This window comes from Dipteris shenzhenensis, chromosome 23 (genome assembly GCF_047967505.1).
Source record: "Dipteris shenzhenensis isolate YYH24624 ecotype China chromosome 23, Dip_SZ_1.0, whole genome shotgun sequence".
Taxonomy (NCBI): domain Eukaryota; kingdom Viridiplantae; phylum Streptophyta; class Polypodiopsida; order Gleicheniales; family Dipteridaceae; genus Dipteris; species Dipteris shenzhenensis.
Window position 1 is genome coordinate 7,065,104 of NC_141618.1, and position 23,847 is coordinate 7,088,950.

The 23,847-nt window shown below is 44.5% G+C and overlaps 2 protein-coding genes across 2 annotated transcripts in view; both read right to left on the bottom strand.

Moving 5' to 3' along the window:
• Positions 1 to 278: 278 nt before the first annotated feature.
• IYO (RPAP1-like, carboxy-terminal protein) overlaps positions 279 to 23,847 on the bottom strand; it is a 43,752-nt gene continuing 20,183 nt past the window's right edge. The window contains exons 5-10 of the mRNA XM_087394189.1: positions 4,460 to 4,565; positions 3,987 to 4,244; positions 3,536 to 3,724; positions 1,036 to 3,411; positions 645 to 854; positions 279 to 545 (exon numbers count right to left, since the gene is read on the bottom strand). Coding sequence (XP_087250315.1) covers positions 351 to 545; positions 645 to 854; positions 1,036 to 3,411; positions 3,536 to 3,724; positions 3,987 to 4,244; positions 4,460 to 4,565 — 3,334 coding nt within the window. The 3' untranslated portion in view covers positions 279 to 350. The remainder of the gene's footprint in view (positions 546 to 644; positions 855 to 1,035; positions 3,412 to 3,535; positions 3,725 to 3,986; positions 4,245 to 4,459; positions 4,566 to 23,847) is intronic.
• Positions 4,991 to 23,161, bottom strand: LOC147886932 (uncharacterized). The gene is made up of 3 exons (XM_087394048.1): positions 23,129 to 23,161; positions 21,834 to 22,347; positions 4,991 to 5,073 (listed from the first exon to the last, which is right to left on the bottom strand). The coding sequence occupies exons 1-3, from the start codon at positions 23,159 to 23,161 to the stop codon at positions 4,991 to 4,993; spliced, it is 630 nt and encodes a 209-aa protein (XP_087250174.1).

The following is a 23,847-nucleotide window of genomic DNA, read 5'->3' on the forward strand; positions in this document are numbered from 1 at the left end:
ACGTCTCTGAGTAATTCCAATTTTGGTGATCAAATGCAGATCAAATAATATATAACCACAGTGCTTGAAGAGCAAAAAATCCAATTAGCATGCTTCTGTCAGCAATCATGCTTCGGAATCACAGTAACATTTAGTAGCAAAAATGGGGGAGGAAAAACGAAAGGCTGCCAAGATAGTGGTTACAAAACGCCTTCTTATTGCAACATAACTACCTTTAAAACTTCAAGGTACATCTCACTGCACCATTTAACCCATATACGTTACCGCAAAAGTGCAAAGACCAGGAAAAGAAGTAAACTTCATGGCTAAATTGTATAACCTGTTTAATTTTGGCACCTTAAAGGTAATGTTTAACATACCAACTTCTCAAGCTGTTTGACCTCGGCCAAGATTTCCGGCAATTCTGTACAGACTTCATTTAAAAATGAGCACCGTGATGTTATCTCTGCTGAGCTCGGTTGACATAAGATTGTTTCCGTTTTTAGTGAGCTTGATGAATCAGTGACAGCATGCACGTTGCATTGAACAAGGTCACGAAGTGAATCCTGCAAAGTATCACCAAGAGACATAAGGAGCCTCCTTTTAAAAAACAATGAATGGAAGTTAAAAGCAAGCTTTGATTCAGGGTCAGCTGAATGGAGCACCTGAAGTTTTCTACGTGCCAGTCCAAGAACGAGATTTTTTGCTAAAGTTTTTTTAAGTAAAAGCTTCTCATCCTCCTGTCTCTCATTAAAGATGAAGGCTGCAACATGAACGACAGCAAGGAGGAAAGTGACCGAGCTGTGTGCCCTGGCTCTATCGAGAGCACCACCAGCCCACGCAGATACATAAGATTTCACAATATCCTCGTTCTCCTGTTACAATCACAAGGAACACATCAATGGGAGTCTCGTTAGGTGCAAGAACGTTCATCAACCAATGGGAATCCCCACCTAGGCTAGTATTTCTCCCAATTATCAAGAATATGTGAAATGTGTTCCCACAGCAAAGGTAAATAAAATTTACACCAAGAATGTGGCAGAATTTTTGGCATACCTCAAAAGGATAAAGGTACCCTTTGAAATGACCACAGCACTGCTCTAGTGGGGGTAGCAAGCCTAAAACATGTTCACTTTCTAAAACTTGCCATACTTTCAATCGGAGAGAATCTGAAACATCCCTTCTCAAATAGATTGCAACCTGTCGACCAAAAATAAGGTCCCCAAAAGAAACAGCAGAAAACTGATTGCTTAATTTGTCAACAAAAGTTGAATATCTCTCATCTACTAATCCCTCAAAATCTAGCTGCCGCCGATAGTTTTCAACCCCTGTCTTCACGCCACCTTGTTCAACAACAGAAAACTCTTTCAGGTTTTGGTTCTGTACAGAAACACAATCAAGTTGATATCCATACAGCTCCTGTAAAGCTCCAATCATGTTGCTCACCGCTTTCTCTAGGAAGATGTCATCAGTAAGCACAAAAATGGTTGACAAAGCATGTGTCTTTCTGACCAGAAGTGTTTCAGATCCTACACGTGGAGACTTCTGTGATATTGCTTCCAATCCACACAAGAGCAAGAGACCATGCCTTATGACTTCCATTTTATTGTAACTTGCTTCTTTTAAAGAGCCACATTTTCCAGCTAAATGATCACCACTGCTCCCTGATTCTGTTAGATAGAAACCCATATCACCTGAAAGAGGACTCAAAAACCAATGAGAAGGAAGAGGCAACCTCTGTCCTGCCCACTCTGTCACAAGGGAGTCTCCATCAAAAAGTACAGAAGGGGACTTACAATCTTCATGAACAGTCGATAGAGAACAGTTCCATCTTTTCTTCTTAGCTTCCTTTCCACAGTTGTCATCTTCAGGTCTTGTGCTCCTGATGCCTTTCACCTTACGTCCCAGCCACACATCTTTGAAATGTTGAAGTAAGATATGCTTTATCTCTTCAGTCTTTGAATGTAAATTGCTCAAACAAGCCTCCCCTGCCTGCAAAGATTGTTCTGATCCTAGCCATCTCTTTAAGAAAATGTCAGTCTGCTCCAGAAACAGATTCAATGCACTGTTACTGAGTAATGTACCAGAACAGACTTGTTCCACAAGATCTGTGCCTCCAGGTCCAGCTAGGCGAGAAACACTCAAACCTAAGTTAATTTTCCAAGAAGCATTTGCAACAGATGTATCACATTCATCCTCATCTGGGCTTAGTTTCAAAAAATCAGTTCCAAGAAACTCTGCACCATATTTTGGGGGTAGTATCTCTGTTACTTCAGTTACCAAGACTGCTTCTGTTTGAGCTGTCAGTACACTACATGACCAATATCCCCCACCTGGGGAACCCCAGCCCACACCAACACCAGGTGCAGGACCCCCTCTTCCAGAATTAAAAACCGTTTCCAGGATATTTGCCTGCTGGATTATATCATCACCCACAAACTTGAGTACTTTCATTAGCTCTCCTTCAGCACAAGATGCAAGACCACAAGCCAAAATCTGTTCTGGCCCAGATAATTCATTCCGCTTCTGATCCATCCTTGATGATTCCAGCAAACAATCAAGTACTTTTACAAGCCGTACAAGACCATGAAGACAATTTGTGGCTGCCAAGTGAACCTCACCATAAACTCCTTTTTTTAAACCAAGAAAGCAATCCAGAAATGAAATGCGACCTGTCAGAAGAGGTTCTGAATTGTTCCTCACAAAACCGAGCAGACCACTCCTGACCAATTGCAATCCCAAATTTGGAACAAAAGTTGGCAGCCACAGATCGCCAGTCTGATGTCTAGCTTTGCTCATTAGTCTTCCACACACAGTTGACAAAAAATGTAAAACAGAAGATAGGGTTCTCCAAAGTATGCTATTATCTTTTAATACTGAGACATTTTTGGAGTTACACTCGTTAAGCTGTAGGAATTTCTCTATAAGAGTGTCAACCACCTCAGACGACAGCCAACTTAAAGAAGTTTCCACTATGGGAATTGCATATTTCCATGACCAGTTAGGTACAGAGCTCGCAGAACTTTCAGAATCAAGAACCTCCATCTGCAGTTGAGCCTCTGAATCACCAGCCCTATGAAGCATTGGAAGAGTATTTGCAAGCGTCTCTAACAAATGAAATGATGCTTCTGCTAAGGAAAAACAATTTAAGTCCACAAGTGATTGCATGTCCTGCACAGAAGGAGGAGATATCCAAAAGAGAAGCGCAGGGTAGAAATCAGCAAAGAGCGAGATGCTGAGACGATACTTTATGCAGACCCTCCATAGTTGAAGGGACTCGGTCAGTTCAATGCATGATCGTGACTGTCCTTGACGAGTTATTTCTTTCATTCCTAAGGTTAGTCCTTCATGTAATAGCCCAAAAAGTGAAGCTTGCAAGAGTCCCATGTCAATAATTTGGACACAGTTTGATTTTTTGGCTAGAGATAGAACCTGCAATATCCTGTTAACGGTTAGACGAACATAATTGTTCAGAACAGACAGATATGAGATAGTAGAGATTAAAAACTCCAAAGGCAAAAGCAGTAAAGTCTGAGCACATGGAGTAAACTTGTACCTTCAAAAGTTGGATGGCTTTTGGTTGAGCTGGCCAGAAACCAGTATTCTCATTCTGAACAAAAAGTTGGAGGATAGTTCCCAGCAATCTTGGGCACTTCATGACAGTATCTGCAGCTGTTGGTGAATGCCTAGCTAAAGCTATGAGAACATCAAGCAAGTACTCTTCTGATGCAACAGAATTCTCTACCTGCATTGAGATTAATAAACCTACAATCAGACAAGCATAAAGGACAAATTGCCTTTTGAACCAATAACACCCTGCAAAAGAAAATAGTTGTACAGCTTGTGACTAGCATCACTCTGATATGCATGGCAAGTGCTAAACTGATCAACTAGAATCATGACATACACGTAGCAGATATAAAAAGGGACTATATATCATTTCCATGCAATCACAGATACTTATTCTGACTAGAACAAAGTCATGCCGACATTTACGGAAAACTTACTTCCAACATATATCGGATCCTGGGGAGTATTCCCATGCGAATAAGCCCAGCTGCAATGTCCTGATTTGCAATAGAAGCATCATCCTTAACTGTTGCATCCCCTTCCACATTCTGAGAGCCATTATTATTGGAGAAAGGAAACATATCACATGGCTTTATATTGTATTTCCAGTGACTGCCTGCCAATAGACCTTCCTGTGATGTGGACTTTCGAAATATGGGAGCAGTGAATAGATAACCATTTCCAGGCCATACAGACTGCAAAGCAACCTCTCAAAGTTTAAAGTAGATACTGAGAAACATTTCATTCCTTCAAATGCAGATGCTTTGAGATCATCTGGGTTAGTAATAAAATCAAAACTAAGACACCTGCAGGTTGTTTTACGTCAGCTAGATTAATAAAGATCGAATCGATTGCACATACTCTCAGGAAGAATAACAACGATGAATATCAATTATATTAGAAGAAAGACCTCACACAGATTGAAGTAATGCTCATTTGCAGAGCTGCAGAGTAGGTATTGAAGCACTTTTGCACATGTAGCTACAACAGTAGCATGTGAATCATCCAAAGCGATCCTGCCAAGAAAGGAAAAAACAGCAGGGCACTATGTAAGGACAAAATTTACGTGCGGAGCTTTGAAATTTTGAAGTGCAGAGGACATTATATCACAGCTCTGGGCATGATCATAAGCAAACTCACAAAGAAATGTGTTACCTGACATAGAAAGAGGTTGCTGCAAGGAAACGCAAGCAGTCTGTTCAATAGTTCCACTAACATACTGTGTTTGTTACAAGTTTTTTATTGTCTCCATTGATAATGGTGTCTTTCTATGACTTTAACATTTCCCCCACAAGTTTCGACAGTCTCCATTGATAACAGTGTCTTTCTATGGCTTTAACAGTTCCCCTACACATTAACATTGTGTTCATTGATAAATGGGTCTTTCTATATCTTTAAAAATTGTATACACTTTCACCGTTCATGATTCATGAATCCTACATTAAGTACTGTTATTCAGTTGCTGGTTTTGTGCAATTTCAATTTGCACCACCATTTCTTTACAGATTTTACAAAGAAATGTGTCTGAAACATTTTGTAACATTTCAAAGGTTTCAAAATGTTAATCTGCAAAGAAACGCATTCAGACTCTACCCTCAATCCACGCATTATTTCAGTGCATTATAAGCTTTGATACTGTGTTCATTGCAGCCTGCAGAAAACTTCATCTTTTGTCACCCCTTATATATCTTTGTGTAGGCAATCTGGCCCTTCATCATGAATCAAATTGTCTGTAGCACAGACAATAATCTGGTTTCTGGATTTATGAATTTTTACTTTTAACATCCATATGCTGTTGTGGACCATGATTGATCAATAATACCTTATCGAATACGTTGAAAGTTTTATGTAACAACCCTGTTCAGTTAGCAGTTCGTTTACATGGAATATCATTAGACATTAATTTGTGACTTCCACTGCTATTTTTCGTGAGTTTTTTTAATATGATTTCAAACACCAGCCGACTATGCATAATTTAGAGAGTGCTCTCAACACACCTACTATTATATACATGTGTATCAGCTTCCACCTTCTTTGTTAAGGTGGTTAGCTTTTTCATTCTTTGTGGCACCATCCATGCTGATCAATCCCTCTGAGACTCTCCATGCTATGGTGTTCAGAATCCAGATGAGTCGCCTAAGATGATGGGGGCTACTGCATGCAGTGGATCTCATCTTTATTGGGATTATAAGTGACAAGCTCAATTAGATATAAAATACCCAATATTACTGGATCACCCTCCACCGGATCGCAGACAAACATGTATATCGTTTGAGGCAACTTCACATCCTCAAAATCTATGTCCACTAATTAGAAGGCGGTCATTGTCTTACGGGTGGCAGCCGGTGCATAACAGTTTACAATCACGTGCTCCGGCTTGATCTGCCATGGCTAGGTGGTGAATCTCCTATTTAGTTTCCGAGCGGAGAGTATCCACAGAGTTTCTAACATTGGTATCAAAGCTGCTAATCCGAGATTGTTAGGCGGGCTGGCTGAGCATCGCTGGATCATTCATTGGTGATTTGTTTGACAGGTCGTTGGACCGATTGAGATATTTATCAATGGCGTAGATTCTTTGAGCAAACAGTCGGTGGTTACATGCATGCACAAGCAGTTGTCTGTGGACGTGATGGGAGGTTTAAGAGCGCAGTGCAAGTGTGATGGAAGACTATTGCTGGCCAAGGCTGATGTAGGCATCAACAACGAAATTAGCACGAACCCAAGTCCTTACTGGCATATGCATAGAGTTTGGTGAACCATCGCTTGCAAGACTAAGCAAATGCACTTTTGGATTGTGTGTCCATGTACGGTGATAGTTCGTGCGCCAATGGATATCTTGTCGGGTGACGACTACGATATCTTTACATGATCTTTGATGTGCACTTTCTGATAGATGATTGCTGATGTTTGCTTTTCCGACATAACATTGTGGTCATGCGATCACCATTGAGAAATTTTTACTTTCTTTTTCTGAAAAGAAAAGAACTTTCTTTAATGCTAGAGAAAAAAACGACGATACAAATCAGCTATCCATGTGGCCATAATTGTGGATGAAAATACAAGAAAATTGTTCATTGCCTAGGTATTTTCAAAACAGGGGCCAACAACCAGGGTGGGGGGGTATACAACCAATGGATGCCTCAATCCCTGAGCCTAGCCATGTAGAAACGCACACACCTTACATCAGTTGTCCAAGAACCTATCATCCCTCGGTCCCATATGGCGCAAAATGCATAGATGAATATCCTACAAATGGCAAAGAGGGTGGCTATTGGACGTACCTACTAACCTCCCATCACCACTCTACAATGGGCAACGCAGATGTTCCAAGCCATAAGACTAGACGCATCTCCCCTCCTTGGGTGAAGGTACAACCGCCGATGGTCGGATGGAGGAATCATGTCCTACACCTTGATCTAAAAGACCCTTTGTCTAGCAATCCTATAGGCTGGCGAGACCATCTCTATCAAAAAGGCATGACTCCCTTTGTCAACCAAGCTGCTATGCCCCAAGTGAAGTCTTATTGCATCCTCTGAGTCCGAGCCACAATCCGGCGGCCCCCGACCATGTTGTAGGGCAGCTCCACATGCATGCAAAATCGTCTCAAGACTATTTTCACAATAGTAGCACCCCCCATCCCACTCCTATCCATGGGCCAATGGGCAATCCCTCGTGGGCCACAATCTAAAAGAAATACATGATCTTCCATGGACAGAGGCTAGTCCAAAGACAGCAGGGCCATTGGAAGATCACGATTAAGACCTCCTAGGGCACCTACTACTCTACCCAATGCCACTCTCTCGAAGGGGTCTAGAAAACCAACTCTAGCTATACACGACGACCGCCAAAACCGGTCGTGTATGAGAAGGACATCTTTACAACCCTCTCGGAGAATCCCACGCTAGAAGGCCCAAAACCACTCACCCAGGTCCAATGCTAAGAACTTAAAGGAAGTTCGGGTTGCCGTTGAGGTTTACTCTCAGGCATCCAAGGTCTGCATCAACTCGACTAAATTAGCCAGTTTTCTTACGGCGATTGGAGAGATCCGCCTCTCTCAGGTGAGAGAGGGATTTTGCTCATGCCTCCATGTTCGGAGGAAGCCAGCTCTATGCTCTAAGGATTTAGTCAAGCCACTATCCCATCATGCCCACCTGATGTGCGTCCGCTGCCCCAGCATACATCCCTCCTGATCACAAACCTTCGAACACCAAAGAAGGGGTTGGCACTCTGAGGGCTGACACATATGAGTCCACTAGCCAAACATTGCCAAACTCCTCCTCAACGGTGGCCCCTTCCCTGTGAGGGGAGTCTCTGCAAAGTTGTTGCCACTATCTAGGGTGTTCCTAAGAAATCCTCGTCGAAGCAAGAGCTTCCATGGCTTCGAACCTAGGCTGAGGCGGCACACTACAAGCTTGCCCAACACTACAAAGTGGGGACTAGAGGATTTTCTCCAACCAGAGGGAGACCTTGTATAATTTCTCATGATGCCATTTGGGTTGACAAATGCACCTGCCACCTTCAATCGGATGGTGGACAGAATCTTCAGATAGCACAGAGCTAGTACATTCTTTGATGACAAAGGTTGCTTGGTGACACTGCAGGTCTCACCGAAGGTACTGGTTGTTGACAGTATTTTAGCCGTGGAGCCTCTATGATGAGTGTACTAGTCACTCCACACAGGTGATGCATTGATGTATGGATGGAATCGCATGCTCTTCTAGACCATATCATCATTGTTGATTGTATCATACAGATCATGTATTATCTGGTATGGGCTATTCATGCCTTTTCCATTGTTGTTTATTTGTTGTAATTTGCAGCAGCAAACGAGATTGTTTGCTGTCTCAAGAGGGGGGTATGTCACGGGGACATGAATTTCATGTGCATCTAAACCCGTAGCTACTCCCGTGGATATTTTGGCTGCAAGGGATTGACCTAGAGGAAGTCTACTTCCTAGAATTCCCTACTGGCCGCGCGGACTGGCCTAGAGGAAGTGTCAACTTCCTAGAAGTCCCTAGTTTGATTTTTAGAGCACCCACTAGGCCCAAGTGCTGGGTCAAGGCAAGGCTAAGAGGGGTCTAAAAGTTGGGCCCAAGGAAAACCAGTGTTTCATTGGTTAGAGAGGGTTAGAGCTTTGATGTGGGGGCAAACCAATGTTGTCATTGGTTTTGGGGGTTAGACTTTAATGAGGAGCCACGTGGCAATCCCTCATGCAAGCCTGTCTATCCCTTCCCGCCTTCCAAGCAAAAAACATACAAATTTGACGTTTTCTTCTTGCTGCCCTCTTTTTCACGCATCCCGAGGTAATTTGCCTTCACCTTTGTCTCTAAGGTTCATTTTCCAAGGCTTTCGTATAGCAGTATGGAAGCATTAATTGCTGTGGTATGGGCCAATCTGATTGTACGGGCGGTTGCACCCTTTCCTAGGCAGATTGTATGGCTGATTCCTGCTGCATTTGACCTGTTTTTTTCTGCTGGCATGCATCCCAAGGCAGCTCTCCTGCACCAGAACTGCTGGCACACAGTCCAGGACCTGTTTTCCACTTGGTACAGCACGATTTTTCTTGATTGTATGGACTGTTCTGCACCTCTAGAGATCCTGTTGCAGATGTTTTAGCCTTTCTCTGGTTTTTGGCTTCTACACCCGTGAGCCTCGCTCTTCCTTCTCGTTTCAGCTCTCAGAATCTTTATCCCCACTTTCTCTCTCTTTTTTCCTTGATTGGAAGTCATTTCTACACCCCTGGGGGCCTGACAGACGATAGGTGCAAGACAAAGCTTGCTCCTCTGCCATGGACAGCGTGATGGATATTCTGACTTCCTTTTGGAGTCACTTGTCCTTTTTGCAGTTTATTATTGCTCTTTTGTTGTTGGAAGCCCCCTCTTGGCCATTCGGGTTGTGAATGAACACCCAGTTACAAAGGGTGTAACCAGATTGGAGCCAGAGGGGCAGTAGGTGGATTTCTTCCTATATTGAGGTCATTTGCTCAGTATGAGAACTGTGTTGATGCATTGTCATCCTGAGAGGCCAGTTAGTCGATTGTGGCATTGCCAAACCCCTAGAGGGGAAGTGGGTACCATACTCTATGCAAAGGCCTTCGAGGCAAGGAGTTTTACAAGTATCTTGTAAAATTCAAGAATTATACGGCATTGGATGCCAAGTGGATGGATGAAGACATGTTGTTCGATCATCCACAGCTTTTGGATGTTTACAAGGAAGCTTTTCAGTTGAGGTCAACTAAATAGAAGCTGAGGGGATGTCACCACAATGTAAATATCCTAAGTCAAAGTACAGTTGACCATTTATCAGATCATAATTAAAGAGTTTCATATGTGTTAATTATGATCAAAGAGTTCTTTTAATGGTCAAAGAAGTGACTACAGTCAAAGATACTTGACTTTGGTCAAGTAAGCCTGATTTCGGTCGGGGAGACTTGGTTTATTACCAAGAGGGTTAACTGCGGTTAACCAGAGAACCACAGAGCTGACTACGGTCAAAGAGTGTTGACTTCGGTCAACAAGAGTTGGCATATGTCAAGAGGGTTAACTACAGTTAACCAAGTTGTGCCAACTTCGGTTGGAGAGATGTGCCAGCTTCGGTTGGAGAGACCTGGCCATAATTAAGGCGCCACGACCATTGGTTAAAGCCCCTTAATACGACCAAGAGGGGTCGACCAAGAATTGTGTTCTATGTTTTGTTCACATGTTTGTTTAGTGGGGACGCCCACCTGTGACTAGGACTAGTCCACAGTCTATTTACTTGCATGCAAAGCGCTAACAATTAATGGGTGCCATGGTGGTGCGCTTTAATTGATTGTTGCAGGTACCGAGGGACTAAAGACCCAAGTAATTTGGAGCGTAGTGAGTATTTCGAAGGCCACCCGCGTGACCAAGTGCTACGAAGATCCCAGAAGTTGCCCTTAGAGGCATGTAATAGGACTTCGTCTAGATTTTAGACAAGTGGCATGTTGCCATTTTGGAATGAGCTTGAAGCTCTTGTAAAGATTGATTCACGTTTTGGATTTTCAGAGACAGCTCTACGCTGAACTATGTACTCCTTCTCTCAAGTAATAAAATCCTTCGGGGGGGTCCAGTCCGACTGTTGTCCTGGGCACTAGTACTATGTAGAGTGAGAGAGTGAAAGAGAAAGAAAGAAAGAAAGAAATTTTATTAAAGGTCCACGGAAGGCCATACATGGCCTATGGGACACAAAATCATCCGAAAGGAAAATACATCATCAACGATGCGCCAACTAGGTGGCCTCATCGTAATACAGCTAAGATGCCAAAAATGGCTACAAAAATCCTAGATACAAAATGAAATGAAATGAAATAGAGTACCAAAAATGCCTAGATACAAAATGTAAAATATGAAATATGAGGAACATCGTCTTCCCTAAGGGGTCTGTGATCCAAAGAAATGATGGAAGTCATGGCCATCGACCATGCCTCCTGCCATGAGTGTGAAGATCTGGGCAAGTGTCAAGTGGGCTGCTGGCGGTGCCAAGTCTCCATGGAGCAATCTCCTCCGAAAATTTGCCATCATCCTCCGTCGTCTAGAAATAAAGCGACAGGTACGGCCTCTGTGTAAGATCATCCTGCGGTGCTGCCCGATCATGTCATATGTACATCCTCAGGGTGGAACCATCGGTGCTCTCTGGCAAGATGGGCTATCTCTGTGCTCATGGTCTTGCGCCTCATCCTACTCCAGAGAGAGAGAGAGAGAGAGTAAAGGAAGGTAGAAAAACAGCAGGGAGATTGCAAAGATCACTACTTAGAGATGTCAGAGAAGCGCTAAGCGCTTCATCGACAGACCAAGCTACACATCCCCCATTCCCTGAGGATCTCAATCGGGCAATTCTATGTTTCTTTCCACCAATTATATATTGAGACCGAATAGGATGAGGGCACACCTCAAGAGGGCTGCATCTTGCACTCTATACGATCTATAAAGATTGGGTCGAAGGAGCACTTTGAGATGTCCATGTAAAATGAGATCCAAGGCCGCCACCACTATCTTTTCAGAGATGGATTCAGACCCTTCTCTAGAATCATGGCTCATCCGGAGTAGCAATCATCACTCATGAGGCTCACAACACAGAGACCAACTGCTCAAGACAAAAAGGCGAGATCGAAGGGCTCAACCAGATTCCACTCAAAGGGTGATCACCAAACTTTTCCAATTAGATAGCATGGACCAGCAGTCCCTAGGGAGACGGCGCAACCGACTCTTGATACCCGGAGCGAGAGACATGACAGACCCGCCAGCATGCTGACACACAAATGAAGCTTGGGGAAATTCCCTCGATGTTTGTCGGCCACGGACACAATCATCGGGTGTGACAGTGGCACTTGCCCAACGGAGACTTACTGTGGGGAGACACCATGGACCATGCAGGTTGCCTCACGTCAGTACTCTATGATGGGTTTCATCTCTCCGTAGCACCAATCCCCGCTGGAGCCTGTGTCTACCGAGACCCTTCTATCTATTCTCAGATGCCCAATGGACTTGTTCCTCACAGAGCATACAAAGGACTGTCACAATGATACCACATCGCACATCTGCCTTCTTCCAATGGGTTCAAAATTTAATATTCTGTTTAGTTGGGTGGCTACACTTCCAAAATCAAATATTTACAATTGTTGTATACCGATTTCAGCAGAGGTACGCTCGAGAATCAAGGAGTCATCACAGCATCTGGCAAGATCTATAACAGCAGCACATATTCTAGTTATTTCTTCCATGAAGGGAGATGCTTGTCTCAGCAAAGCACATCTTGCCATCCTAAGAAAACATGCCAAAACTTTGTCACACAGATTCTTTCATCTAATTCCAGGGTTTTGATGTATTCCAAGTCTCGCCACTTCAGTTTTTGTTTTTTTCTATGAAGTTTGCAAACCGGGGAGGGTCAGCCTCATTCATGTACAATGCTAGGTCTTGCACAATTTTCTCTAACCCCTAAACTCCATGTGTGTTATTTTATCTATATTTGGTCTATCTTTCATGGATACTTTGATATTTATTTATTTTCAACTATGCTGATTGATTTGACTTAAAATTCAAATTAATAATCGGTACAACAGCTAAGGGATAATACACAACTGGAAGCTGCACTCTGACCAGTGGTACTAGAGCCTTAGATGCTCTCATGTGGTCTTTTGAGTAAATTTGGATTGAACTCTAGCTAGCCCCTAGGCAATGCCCAAGTCCACCTCCTTCAACATCCACAATAAGCTTCTAGAAGGATTGTGTGGCTTCTTTGTGTTGCCCGAATAAGGGAGTTCCATATCAGCCGGGTCAAGAGGGAATTGATGCTGTAATGGGTTGATGGTGGCACAGGTTGTCACATAGACAACCATGGTTATGCTCTGGAGGACATGTCCTTGATGCACATGCAGGCTATGCCTATGGACGTGGTGCCCTTGGTGGTAGCCGTGAATGCTGGACCACCAGATGCATGCTACAAATGATCTAGTAGCCCGATCTGCAGCTTTTGGAGATCCAATTCTGGGACTCATCCTCTCAAATTGTTCCTGGCTTCCACAACTTCCCTGCCTGCTCCTTTGTCTCGAAATTGCCCCATCTTCCATAAGTCCACATGCAAGACTTCTTTTCTCCTTCCCTTTGTCCTCACTTATTATCGATACCTCCATTTGCATACCTGACTTGAAATCATTGTTTATCCACCTCGCTCTCTTAGAAATCGCCTCACTTTTCTGCATCCCTACCTGGTCATTGTTATTGCACTCCTCTTATATTCCAGAAGATACAAATCCATGTGCACCAGCTCTTGACATCTAGGCCTTGCAATATGTCTAGATGAATCCTAGACCAAACTCAAATCCTCTAAAAACACAACACAGTGTGCAGTTTCAAGATTTTCAAACTCGGATTTCTGCAGTTTTGCCAAAGCACTGATCTTGATACAGGATGTGCAGAGATATAGATCCAAATGAAATTCCATTGCTCATTTTTTGGCTGTTTTGGAACAGCCATTGAAACCAGAAGGCATCGATTTACTTCCTTATGCAACTGTCAAATGCAATCTCAGTCAACAAATTGGCAGGCCAGCAAGCTCAAGCTACAAAGGGAAAATGAAGTAATTCCGAACCACAACAGCGCACTAGGGTCCCGAACAAGTCAGCTGGACCCCCCCAAAGGTTATCTATTAGAATCAAATGTTTCTGCTGGGAAAAAAGGCAAGGCAGACTCAGCTCTGTGTACATCCCAATGTGAATTGCAGAAAATCCTTCAGTACATCCATCACCTCATGGGAGCAGCAGGGTGGCTAATTTTGGTGCTGTCCTTAATCCTAGATTCTATTACATCCTGGAATTGCCACGTACTGGCAGCCATGGGCTGTCAAGCTTGTGGTCACACATTCCAAGGTAGATCCCCGTCTTAGCCCCTTAAAAATAGGGCAATTTAGTACTCTCTTATACCTACAACAATTAATTGTAGCACACAACCATGGCACCCATTAATTGTTAGCTCTTGCATGCAAAAGAAAACTCTAGACTAATCCTAGTCTCTGTGGATGTCCCCGCCATGCAAACCAATGCACACACATTAATTCTCTGGTTGACCAGAGTCAACCCTCTTTGACCATAATTAAGGGCTTCAACCAACAGTCAAGGCTCTTAATTATAACCGAATCTCTCCGCCGCCCGGGCTCTGTAATCTCACGATAGTCACTCATAAGATTGAAAACCATAAACTCCATCATCCATAGCAGGGACTAGCTACTATGACATCCCCACTGACGTCATCAGCTCCCAACAGTGGGTGTGGGTGTAGACCAAAGTATAAAAATATGCTCACACACATACAAATCCACACGCTCGAGCATCCATTTATACAAAGTCTTCGTACTGAGTTTCTGTCAGCACTCCGGAGGTGAAGGGCAGACTCAGCCATGACGGAGGCTAGCACTAAAGGAGAAGGCCAATCAAAAAGTAGTCCAAAATCTCTTCATTCAAGCTACAATTGCTTGTGAAGTCTAAACGATTTTATTTTAGTCTCTCCCAAACGAGCATCTAAATCCAGTTGATAGGGCAACACACCATTTAAGATAGAAAGAATTACTAAACCTAATTAACCAGAGTCAAGTGTCTTTGACCAAAGTCAATTGACCAATTAAAAGAATACTTTGACCATAATTAAAATAAATGAAGAACTCTTTGACTATGGTCAAATAAGGGGTCAACTTTGTATTTTACTTGGAGTATTTACAACTTGGTGACATTCCCCTCGGCTTCTAATCAATTGACCTCAAGGCTCAAACTGGAAAGCCTCTTTGAGTATGTACAACTTGGTGACAGTTTACTTGGAGTATTTAAAGAAAAGAGTGATATATTCCATTCAAAACAAATCATACAACAGGTGGGAGAGAAAGTACTCTATCCCTAGCCTTAACAATGTGGCAAAAAAGCAATGGAGGTGGTCTAAAATACCACGACATCCCAAAAGGGGTCAAGTGAAAAAATAAAGAGCAGTCCCATGTCCTCATGAAGGATATAAGTCTCCCACGAGCTGCCAAAGAGGTGCCTGTACACCGCTCCCACTGACTCCTGAGAGTGAAGATAATCTCCGCCCAAATGGAAGCGAGAGTGTCAGCCTCCGTGTATAAATGGCCCCCAAGGACAAAAGAACATCGCGAACACCATATCTGCCATAGGGTAATGCTGGAAATCACCTCCCAGGCTGACCCTGCAGCTGAAGTAGGCATGGAATCCTGAGCTGGTGCCGGTACCAAAAGTAAATCCTGCGGTGAATAGCAAACTGAAAAACTGAAGCAAAAAATATGTACTGACCTCCCATGCTAGCCTGAGCTGAAAACAAAATCGCCTTTCTGCCAAGGGACTCCTTCCTTCAGAGAGTTCTTTGATGAAGAAGAGTTGAGAGCGTATGGCTCTGATGCCATGTTACAAAATAGGAGGGAATGAATCACTCAATTCTCCACCCAAGATCTCTCCAACTCTCACACGCTCAACTCAGATAGATGATCACAGATGCAACAAACACACACTCAGAAATATAGACAGAGAGAGAGAGAGAGAGCATATTCATCCACCGGATGGTGGGCAGAAAATGGCTCCAAGGGAGCAATACAAAACTCAGCAGGGTGCTGGAAAACAATGATGAACTCTCTCTCAGAAACTGCTCCAGATCTGAGTGCAGAACACAGCCTTGGAGAGGGGCTTTCAGTTTCGCACTGGATGCTCGGCTGAATGGAGAAGTGGGCCTTTTATAGGCACTGCCCAGGCCCCTTCAGATGACCGACCAGCAGGGTCAGTACCCTGTCTGGTGGCCGACCACATGGGCCCCATTAAACCGCCCAGGGTTGGCCCTGGTTGGGCCGACTTGGCCTGCCACAGGCCCCTATATAAGGGTGCCCTGTGCAGCCAGTCTGCGCTGCTGCAGGAGCCTCCACGTGAGGCCTAAAGCCCCTATATACCTGCTGTTGCAGGCAGCGACCAGCCCGTGTGCTGGTTGCCTATTTCTGCCATGCTGTCCTCCCCCTGTTTCTGGCCTGAGTCTCTCTCCCAGCCCTCCTACCTCTCACTGCCCCTTGTCCCCTCAAATCGGGGGCTCACAGGTGGGCACAATGAGAATCTAACACAGCCTGTGTGGGTTCTCTGTCAGACACCCCTAGCCTTTCCTCAGTGAATCACGAACGGCACCACAGGTGCACAGAGCCTTCAATTACGTTCATTAGCCAAAACTAGCACCCAATGGCCACGAACAAACATTTGCTTCATCAAAGGTTCCGTTATCAAGCTCTTGCCAAAACCTTCTGTTGGCAGAACAATTCAGTTGCCTACGCTCAAGAATAGGCTTCTCTGCGCAGTTACTTCTTGCATATGTGCATTCCCCATTGATGGTGCTCTTTTAAAAAAGAGAGCAAGCCTTGAGCTCTGATACCAATGCAATCTCCCTACTGTTTTTCTACCTTCCTTTACTCTCTCTCTCTCTCTCTCTCTCTCTCTCTCTCTCTCTCTAGCTCTCTTTTTCACTCTCTCACTCTACACAGTACTAGGGCCCTGGACAACAGTCGGGCTGGACCCCCCCGAAGGATTTTATTACTTGAGAGAAGAAGGAGTACATAGTTCAGTGTAGAGCTGTCTCTGAAAATCCAAAACGTGAATCAATCTTTACAAGAGCTTCAAGCTCATTCCAAAATGGCAACATGCCACTTGTCTAAAATGTAGACTAAGTCCTATTACATGCCTCTAAGGGCAACTTCTCGGATCTTCGTAGCACTCGGTCATGCGGGTGGCCTCTAAAATACTCGCTACGCTCCAAATTACTTGAGTCTTTAGCCCCTCATAGTACCTGCAACAAATAATGAAAGCGCACCACCATGGCACCCATTAATTGTTAGCGCTTTGCATGCAAATAAATAGACTGTGGACTAATCCTAGTCACGGGTGGGCGTCCCCACTAAACAAACATGTGAACAAAACATAGAACACAATTCTTGGTCGACCGAAGTCAACCCTCTTGGTCGTAATTAAGGGGCTTTTACCAATGGTCGTGGCGCCTTAATTATGGCCAAGTCTCTCCAACCGAAGCTGGCACATCTCTCCAACCAAAGTTGGCACAGTCTTGACGTATGCCAAGTCTCATTGACCGAAGTCAACACTCTTTGACCATAGTCAGCTCTGTAGTTCTCTGGTTAACCACAGTTAACCCTCTTGGTAATAAACCAAGTCTCCCCGACCAAAATCAGGCTTACTTGACCAAAGTCAAGTATCTTTGACCGTAGTCACTTCTTTGACCATTAAAAGAACTCTTTGACCATAATTAACACATATGAAAACTCTTTAATTATGGTCAGATAAATGGTCAACTGTACTCTGACTTAGGATATTTACATTGTGGTAACATCTTTGTAGAAGCCGAGTGACACGTCCCAGCACTCCAGAAACCTCTGATCTGCAAACAAACACACACAACGTGAGAAACTGAGCAGGCTGCTCACCACCCAACCATGACATCTACGGGATGTGATCCCGAATTAGGAGATGTCCCCTCCGAGCCACGAGCTAAGCTACTGGCACGAACTCCCAACCAGATCCAAACCAGCCTGGTGTCCCATACCACCAGGTGGCACTGTGAAGCCTGGGATCTGCTACTAGGCCTTGGGCTACGCTAAGATGCAGGCGTGCGTCCGCGACTCAATCCAAGATCAGACCTAGCACCTGGGAACGAAACTTGCTCCCATCGGCTCTCTTGAGAACTGAACCCCTGGGACCCTTTTACAGACTTGGGCCCCAAGCGCCAAAAATAGCGAAGACCTCAAACTGGTTCGTACCCTTGCCACTCAACCCGAGAATCAAGCCTGCCTAGCTCTAGGCCTCCCCAGGCTACCTGAGCTAGTCTTGTGTACCTAGTACACGTCAGATACTAATCCGTGCATATGACATACTTCCCCTCCTCTAAGAACTCACTCCTGAGTTCGCTAAGAAACCCAAAAATGTTCTTTGGAGGTTTTGTAATGTCTCCCATGTTGCATCCTCCTCAACACGATCCTTCCACTTGATCTTGTATTCCGTGATAGATCGATTACGAATCTGTCTGTCACGAAATTCAAGAATACACTCAGGTTCGTGTGGAATAAAAGTCAAATCTGTAACTTCTATTATCTCGTGAGGAGAAACAAGTTGATCATCCGCACCCAAGACTTCTTTCAGTCTACTGACATGAAAGACTGGATGTACTTTAACATCAGGCAGCAATTCTAGTCGATATGCAACTGGTCCAATTCTTTTAATGACCTTGAATGGACCACAGTATCTGGGGGATAACTTCGGAACCAAACCAGTACTTAGGCTCTTGGATTCCTTGGGAATTCGCAAATATACCATCGTTCCTTCAGAGAACTCTCTAGGTGAACGATGTCTATTAGCATAAAATCTGTCCCGATCTTGGGCACTTCTAATAGATTCCTTGGCAAACTGCAACATTTCCTACATGTCTTGCAAGAAGTTCTTAGCAGCATCATTTTGAATCCCTTTTAACCCAACCATAACTGGTGACTTAGGTTGAAACCCGTACATAAGCATAAAAGGGCTGTAACCAGTACTAGAATGCTTTGCACTGTTGTAAGCAAATTCTATCATAGGTAGATAATCCTCCCATGAAGACTGTCTCTTAGATACATATGCCCGAAGCATGTCTTCAACCAACTGGTTAACCCTCTCTCTACTGCCATCGGATTGTGCATGATCTGAGGAACTCATACTTAGAGTAGTTTATAACTTCTCAAAAACAAGTGTCCAAAAGTTACTTGTAAACTTTGAGTCCCTGTTACTGACTATGTCAGATGGCAAACCATACAGCTTAAACAAGTGGTCCACAAACTCGTGAGCCAGCTGAACAGCTGAAATAGTTGTTCTAGTAGGTAAGAATCTAGCCATTTTTGTCAAACGGTCTACTATGACCCAAATGGAGTCATGACCCTTGCGCGTTCGAGGCAAACCAATAATAAAATCCATGGAAATACTTTCCCATTTATTACCTGGAATCTGTAATGGCTGTAATAAACCCGCGCTTCTAAGGCGTTCTGCCTTAGTAACCTGACAAACCCGGCAACCTACTACATAGTTCTCAATAAATGCACGCATCTTAGGCCAATAAAAGCTATGCTTCACAAGAGCCAGAGTCCTATGTATACCCAAATGTCCAGCACTAGGAGCATCATGACACTCCCAGAGAATCTTGGATCTAAGGTCCAAAACATCTGGCACACAAATCTTTTCATTCCGGAACAGCAAGCGGTTCCTAATCATCCACTGACCTCCCGCCGTCTGTACCGTAGGTGGCACAACCCCTGAGTCCTGGTCAACCATGGAGCTCCCATCCTGGACTCTCTGCCAATAAGAACTGAAATGACTATCAGTTGCGTATAGCCCTCCCAAGGATTGAAATAGGTCTGACGATATTTCCGTAAATGACATAGCATTTACAAACTTAACTCGACTTAAGGCATCCGCCACACTATTCAACGAACCCTTTCGATAACGTATTTCAAAATCAGAATCTTGCATTAATTCTGCCCATCTAGCTTTCCGTCCCCTCAATTCAGATCCATCACACACATACTTAATTGACTGAAGGAACTTTGAACCATACAAGTAGTGTCTCTAAACCTTAAGGGCATACACTACAGCATAAAGTTCCTTTTCTAGTGTGGGCCAACGATATTGGGTGTCGTCTAGCTTCTTACTCTCGAAAGCTACAGGTCTGCCCTCTTGGAATAGAGCTGTCCCAATCGCATAATCACTCGCATCGGCCTCTAAAACATAAGGCCGGGTAGGATCGAGTAATGCAAGAACGGGTGCTTCCTTGATAGAAAACTTCAAGGTTTCAAAAGCCTTGTTCATTGCATCATTCCAAGAGATCGGCTGGGTAGACCTGCGTCCACGACCTTTCAATATGTTTGTCAGGGGTGCCGTGATATGTGAATAATCACGCACAGACTTCCGTAGAAATACCGTAAATCCTAGAAAAGAACGAAGTTGTTTCACAGTCTGAGGGATAGGCCATTCTAAAACCTTCTGGATACGATCCAGATCAATGCTAACACCTTCAGAAGAAATCTTGTGTCCTAAGTATCCTAAGTAAATGATCTCCTTCATAAAGAAGTCACATTTACTTATCTTGGCATAGAGCTTATGCTGTCTTAGAATAACTAAGACAATCCGGAGGTGTCCTATGTGATCCTCAAGCGTTCGACTATATACCAAGATGTCATCTAAGAACACTATAACGAATTTGCCCAGAAAATCTCGGAACAAATCGTTCATCAGCTAATGAAAAGTAGCAGGAGCATTGGTCAAACCAAAAGGTAATACAAGAAACTCGTAATGACCATACCTAGTTCGGAATGTGGTTCTATCTATGTGTTTAGCATAGATACGGATTTGGTGATAACCCGTACGCAAATCAATCTTAGTGAAATACTTCGCGCCGGCCAAACGGTCTATCAGATCATCGGAACGAGGTAGAGAGTATCGATTCTTAATTGTCACTTTATTTAATCGTTTATAATCTATACACATTCTCCATGTAGAATCTTTCTTCTTTCTTTAGAGGACAGGTGCACCCCAAGGTGATTTACTTGGGCGAACATAGCCCATATTCAGGTAATCCTGTAGCTGTGAAGCTAGCTCATCCTCCTCTAGCTGGCTCATCCTATAAGGTGGTACACTAATAGGTTGAGCCCCTGGGACTAAGTCTATGCGATGATCTACTGCCCGTTCTGGAGGTAAACCGTATTCAAACACACTTAAATCATTCTTGTTAATTACAGAGACAACAAATGAAGAAAGCGGAATCAAAACACACTGATAGACATCATAATGAGAAGTGTTTAATATATTCCGAAGCTGCATCGCAGATACAATAGGTCCCTCAGAAGAGGAAATTTTATCACACTGAATACAAAATTGGGTGTCCTTATCTACAAAAGAAAGGATATGATCCGTCCATCCAATCTGAATATTGTGGGTTTTAAACCACTCTATTCCCATTAACAAGTCTACATGCTCCAGGTGCATAACATAACACGTAAGAGCCCCTGTGTAAGCTTGAATCCGGATAGGAAGCGCTTCAATCTTGCGATCCCAAAACTGCTTCCCAGCTGAAAGCTGCACCTCATAGGTGTGATCGCTAGGTATCGTGGACAGCCCATCTTCTGCACAAATTTGTAATTAACAAAGTTGTGAGAGCTGCCCGGATCAAAGAGAATGTGAACCTGTTGGTCCCTAACTCCTCCATAAACCCAGAAAAGATCATGGGAACCAAACAACGAAGTATTGAAAGTGCAATTACAAGAAAGTGGGCAGGTAATGACATTTACAGAAATACCTGTGATCGAAACTTGGTTCGCTCCCTTGGCTGTGGTACGTGGACCCGCCTGGAGCTTCGGTCCGAGCGCTAACTTTTGATTCTTGCGCTTTGGACACTCATTCTTGGTGTGGCCCGGCTCCTCGCAGTAGAAGCAACGTCCTTCTTTCTTAAGCTTCAATGTGCGAAGGAAACGGGCTCGACCATTCTTTGCCTGAGTCAAGTGTTTCTTGGAGGCGTTGTCTATAGACTTCGTCTCCCCGGTACCAATCGTAGACTGGAAGAACTTCCGTTTGTTCTTCCCACTCGTGTCGGAAACTGTAGTTGCCTTTGCACTGGCCATGGTATCATCATAAATACGCGCGTAATTCATGGCCTCTTGCAACGTTGTACATTTATTGTTCTTGATCTGCAACTTGTACGAATCTGGCAAACCATCCACAAAGAAACCTAACAAGGTTACTTGATCCATCTTTGTGGCCCTGGTCTGCAGATCTGGAAACCTTTGAAGATAAACTTCAAACGACAAGTTCAGCTTAGACATATCGAGGGCTTTAAGCTTGCCTACGATATCATAGTCGTCCTCCTTCTTCAAGAACTCCTTCCTAAAGACCCCTTCCAAATCTGTCCATGTTACCGGCTTAGGTTGGAGTTCCTTCCACCATAACAAAGTCTTTCCTGACATGAAGCCGGCTGCAAGCTGTATTTTCTTTTCATCTGGGTACGGGTGGAACTGGAAGTGTACCTGCCACTTGTGTAACCAAGTGTCAACAACCTCCTTAGTTCGAGACTTTTGATCTCCGGGAAAAGGGTCTGGAGTTATGTTCGGACCTAGCACTGAAGCCATGGCATCCACATGCGTGAGTGCCTGCACAGTGCTAGTCAGAAGGGTGAGAGTCGTCTGAATCCCTTGGAGTTGCTGTGTCAACCCCGTTTGATTCGCATTAACCTGCTCGAATTTTCCATCCAGAGCAATGGTGAATTCACTGAAGGCCTTCTTCGTAATCAGATCGTCATAAAGACCCTGGCCTTCCTCAACAATGTAATCCAAATCCTGATCTCCCATGGTGAACTCGGGATTTGCAGAATCAGACATATCTGAAATCTGATTTGAAACGAATATAAAACTGAGAGAAATAACTGGGGAAATCGGAGCTGGAAGGAGAGTGGAGCAGAGAAAAACCGTCCCAAGAGATGCTGACGAAAGAAGAGGAGCCGGTCGAAAGAAGATGCTAGAAACTGGCGAACAGCGGGCGTAAATAATCCCGGAGTCTTCCCTTGCTGGATTCGCTGCAGGCTGCAGTGTACGGAAATCTGCAGCAGACCGTACTGTATGGAATCCTCTTGCTGGCCGTACAGTTACTGACGCAAACAGTACGGATGCCTGTCGCGGGCTGTACGGTTGCTGACGAAATCTTGTATGGATGCTGTCACAATCTGTACGGATGCTGACGCAGTCCGTACGGTTGTTGACGCGGGTTGTACGGCAGCCTGTCACAGGCTGTACCGAAACCTGATGGCGCAATCAAGTCGATGGGCAAGGAGGGCTTCTTGCGCAATGGCTATGGCTGAGCTTGGGACCTTGCCAAGCTAGATAGGGAATAGGGCAGCTAATCTAGGAAGCCATGCTTCCCGGAAAAGCTCACCCTCCCAAACTTGGAGGGTGCTGCTTTTTTGAAAAAAGCAACACCTCACAGAGTGGCCGCACCCTGCTCCAGCCCCTTGCGCACCTCCCTACCCTGGCCGAAATTCCTTCCAGCCATGGCGCACCACTCAGCCACACGCCTCTGCGTCCTCTACCCCTACGCAGCCCTGACCAGCCACGAACTCCACGCCTGCCGCTCAGCTCCTCTATCGCCTCTCCTACCTGCACTCTCCTAGCTACGCCTCAACCCTCTCTCACCTAATCCCTTCAGCAATTCCGAATCACGCTCTCTCTTTCTCCTACCTTTTCCCTACATCCTGACCACCCCCGATAACCCATGAACCAACCAGAACTTGCAGCATCAAATTTCGAATTTAGGGCATACCTGGAGGAAGAAATCGTCCAAAGTTTTCGCATCAGAAATTCCTACCTCAGGAGCTGGCTCTGATACCAACTGACACGTCCCAGCACTCCTGAAACCTCTGATCTGCAAACAAACACACACAACGTGAGAAACTGAGCAGGCTGCTCACCACCCAACCATGACATCTACGGGATGTGATCCCGAATCAGGAGATGTCCCCTCCGAGCCACGAGCTAAGCTACTGGCACGAACTCCCAACCAGATCCAAACCAGCTTGGTGTCCCATACCACCAGGTGGCGCTGTGAAGCCTGGGATCTGCTACTGGGCCTTGGGCTGCGCTAAGATGCAGGCGCGCGTCCGCGACTCAATCCAGGATCAGACCTAGCACCTGGGAACGAAACTTGATGCCATCGGCTCTCTTGAGAACTGAACCCCTGGG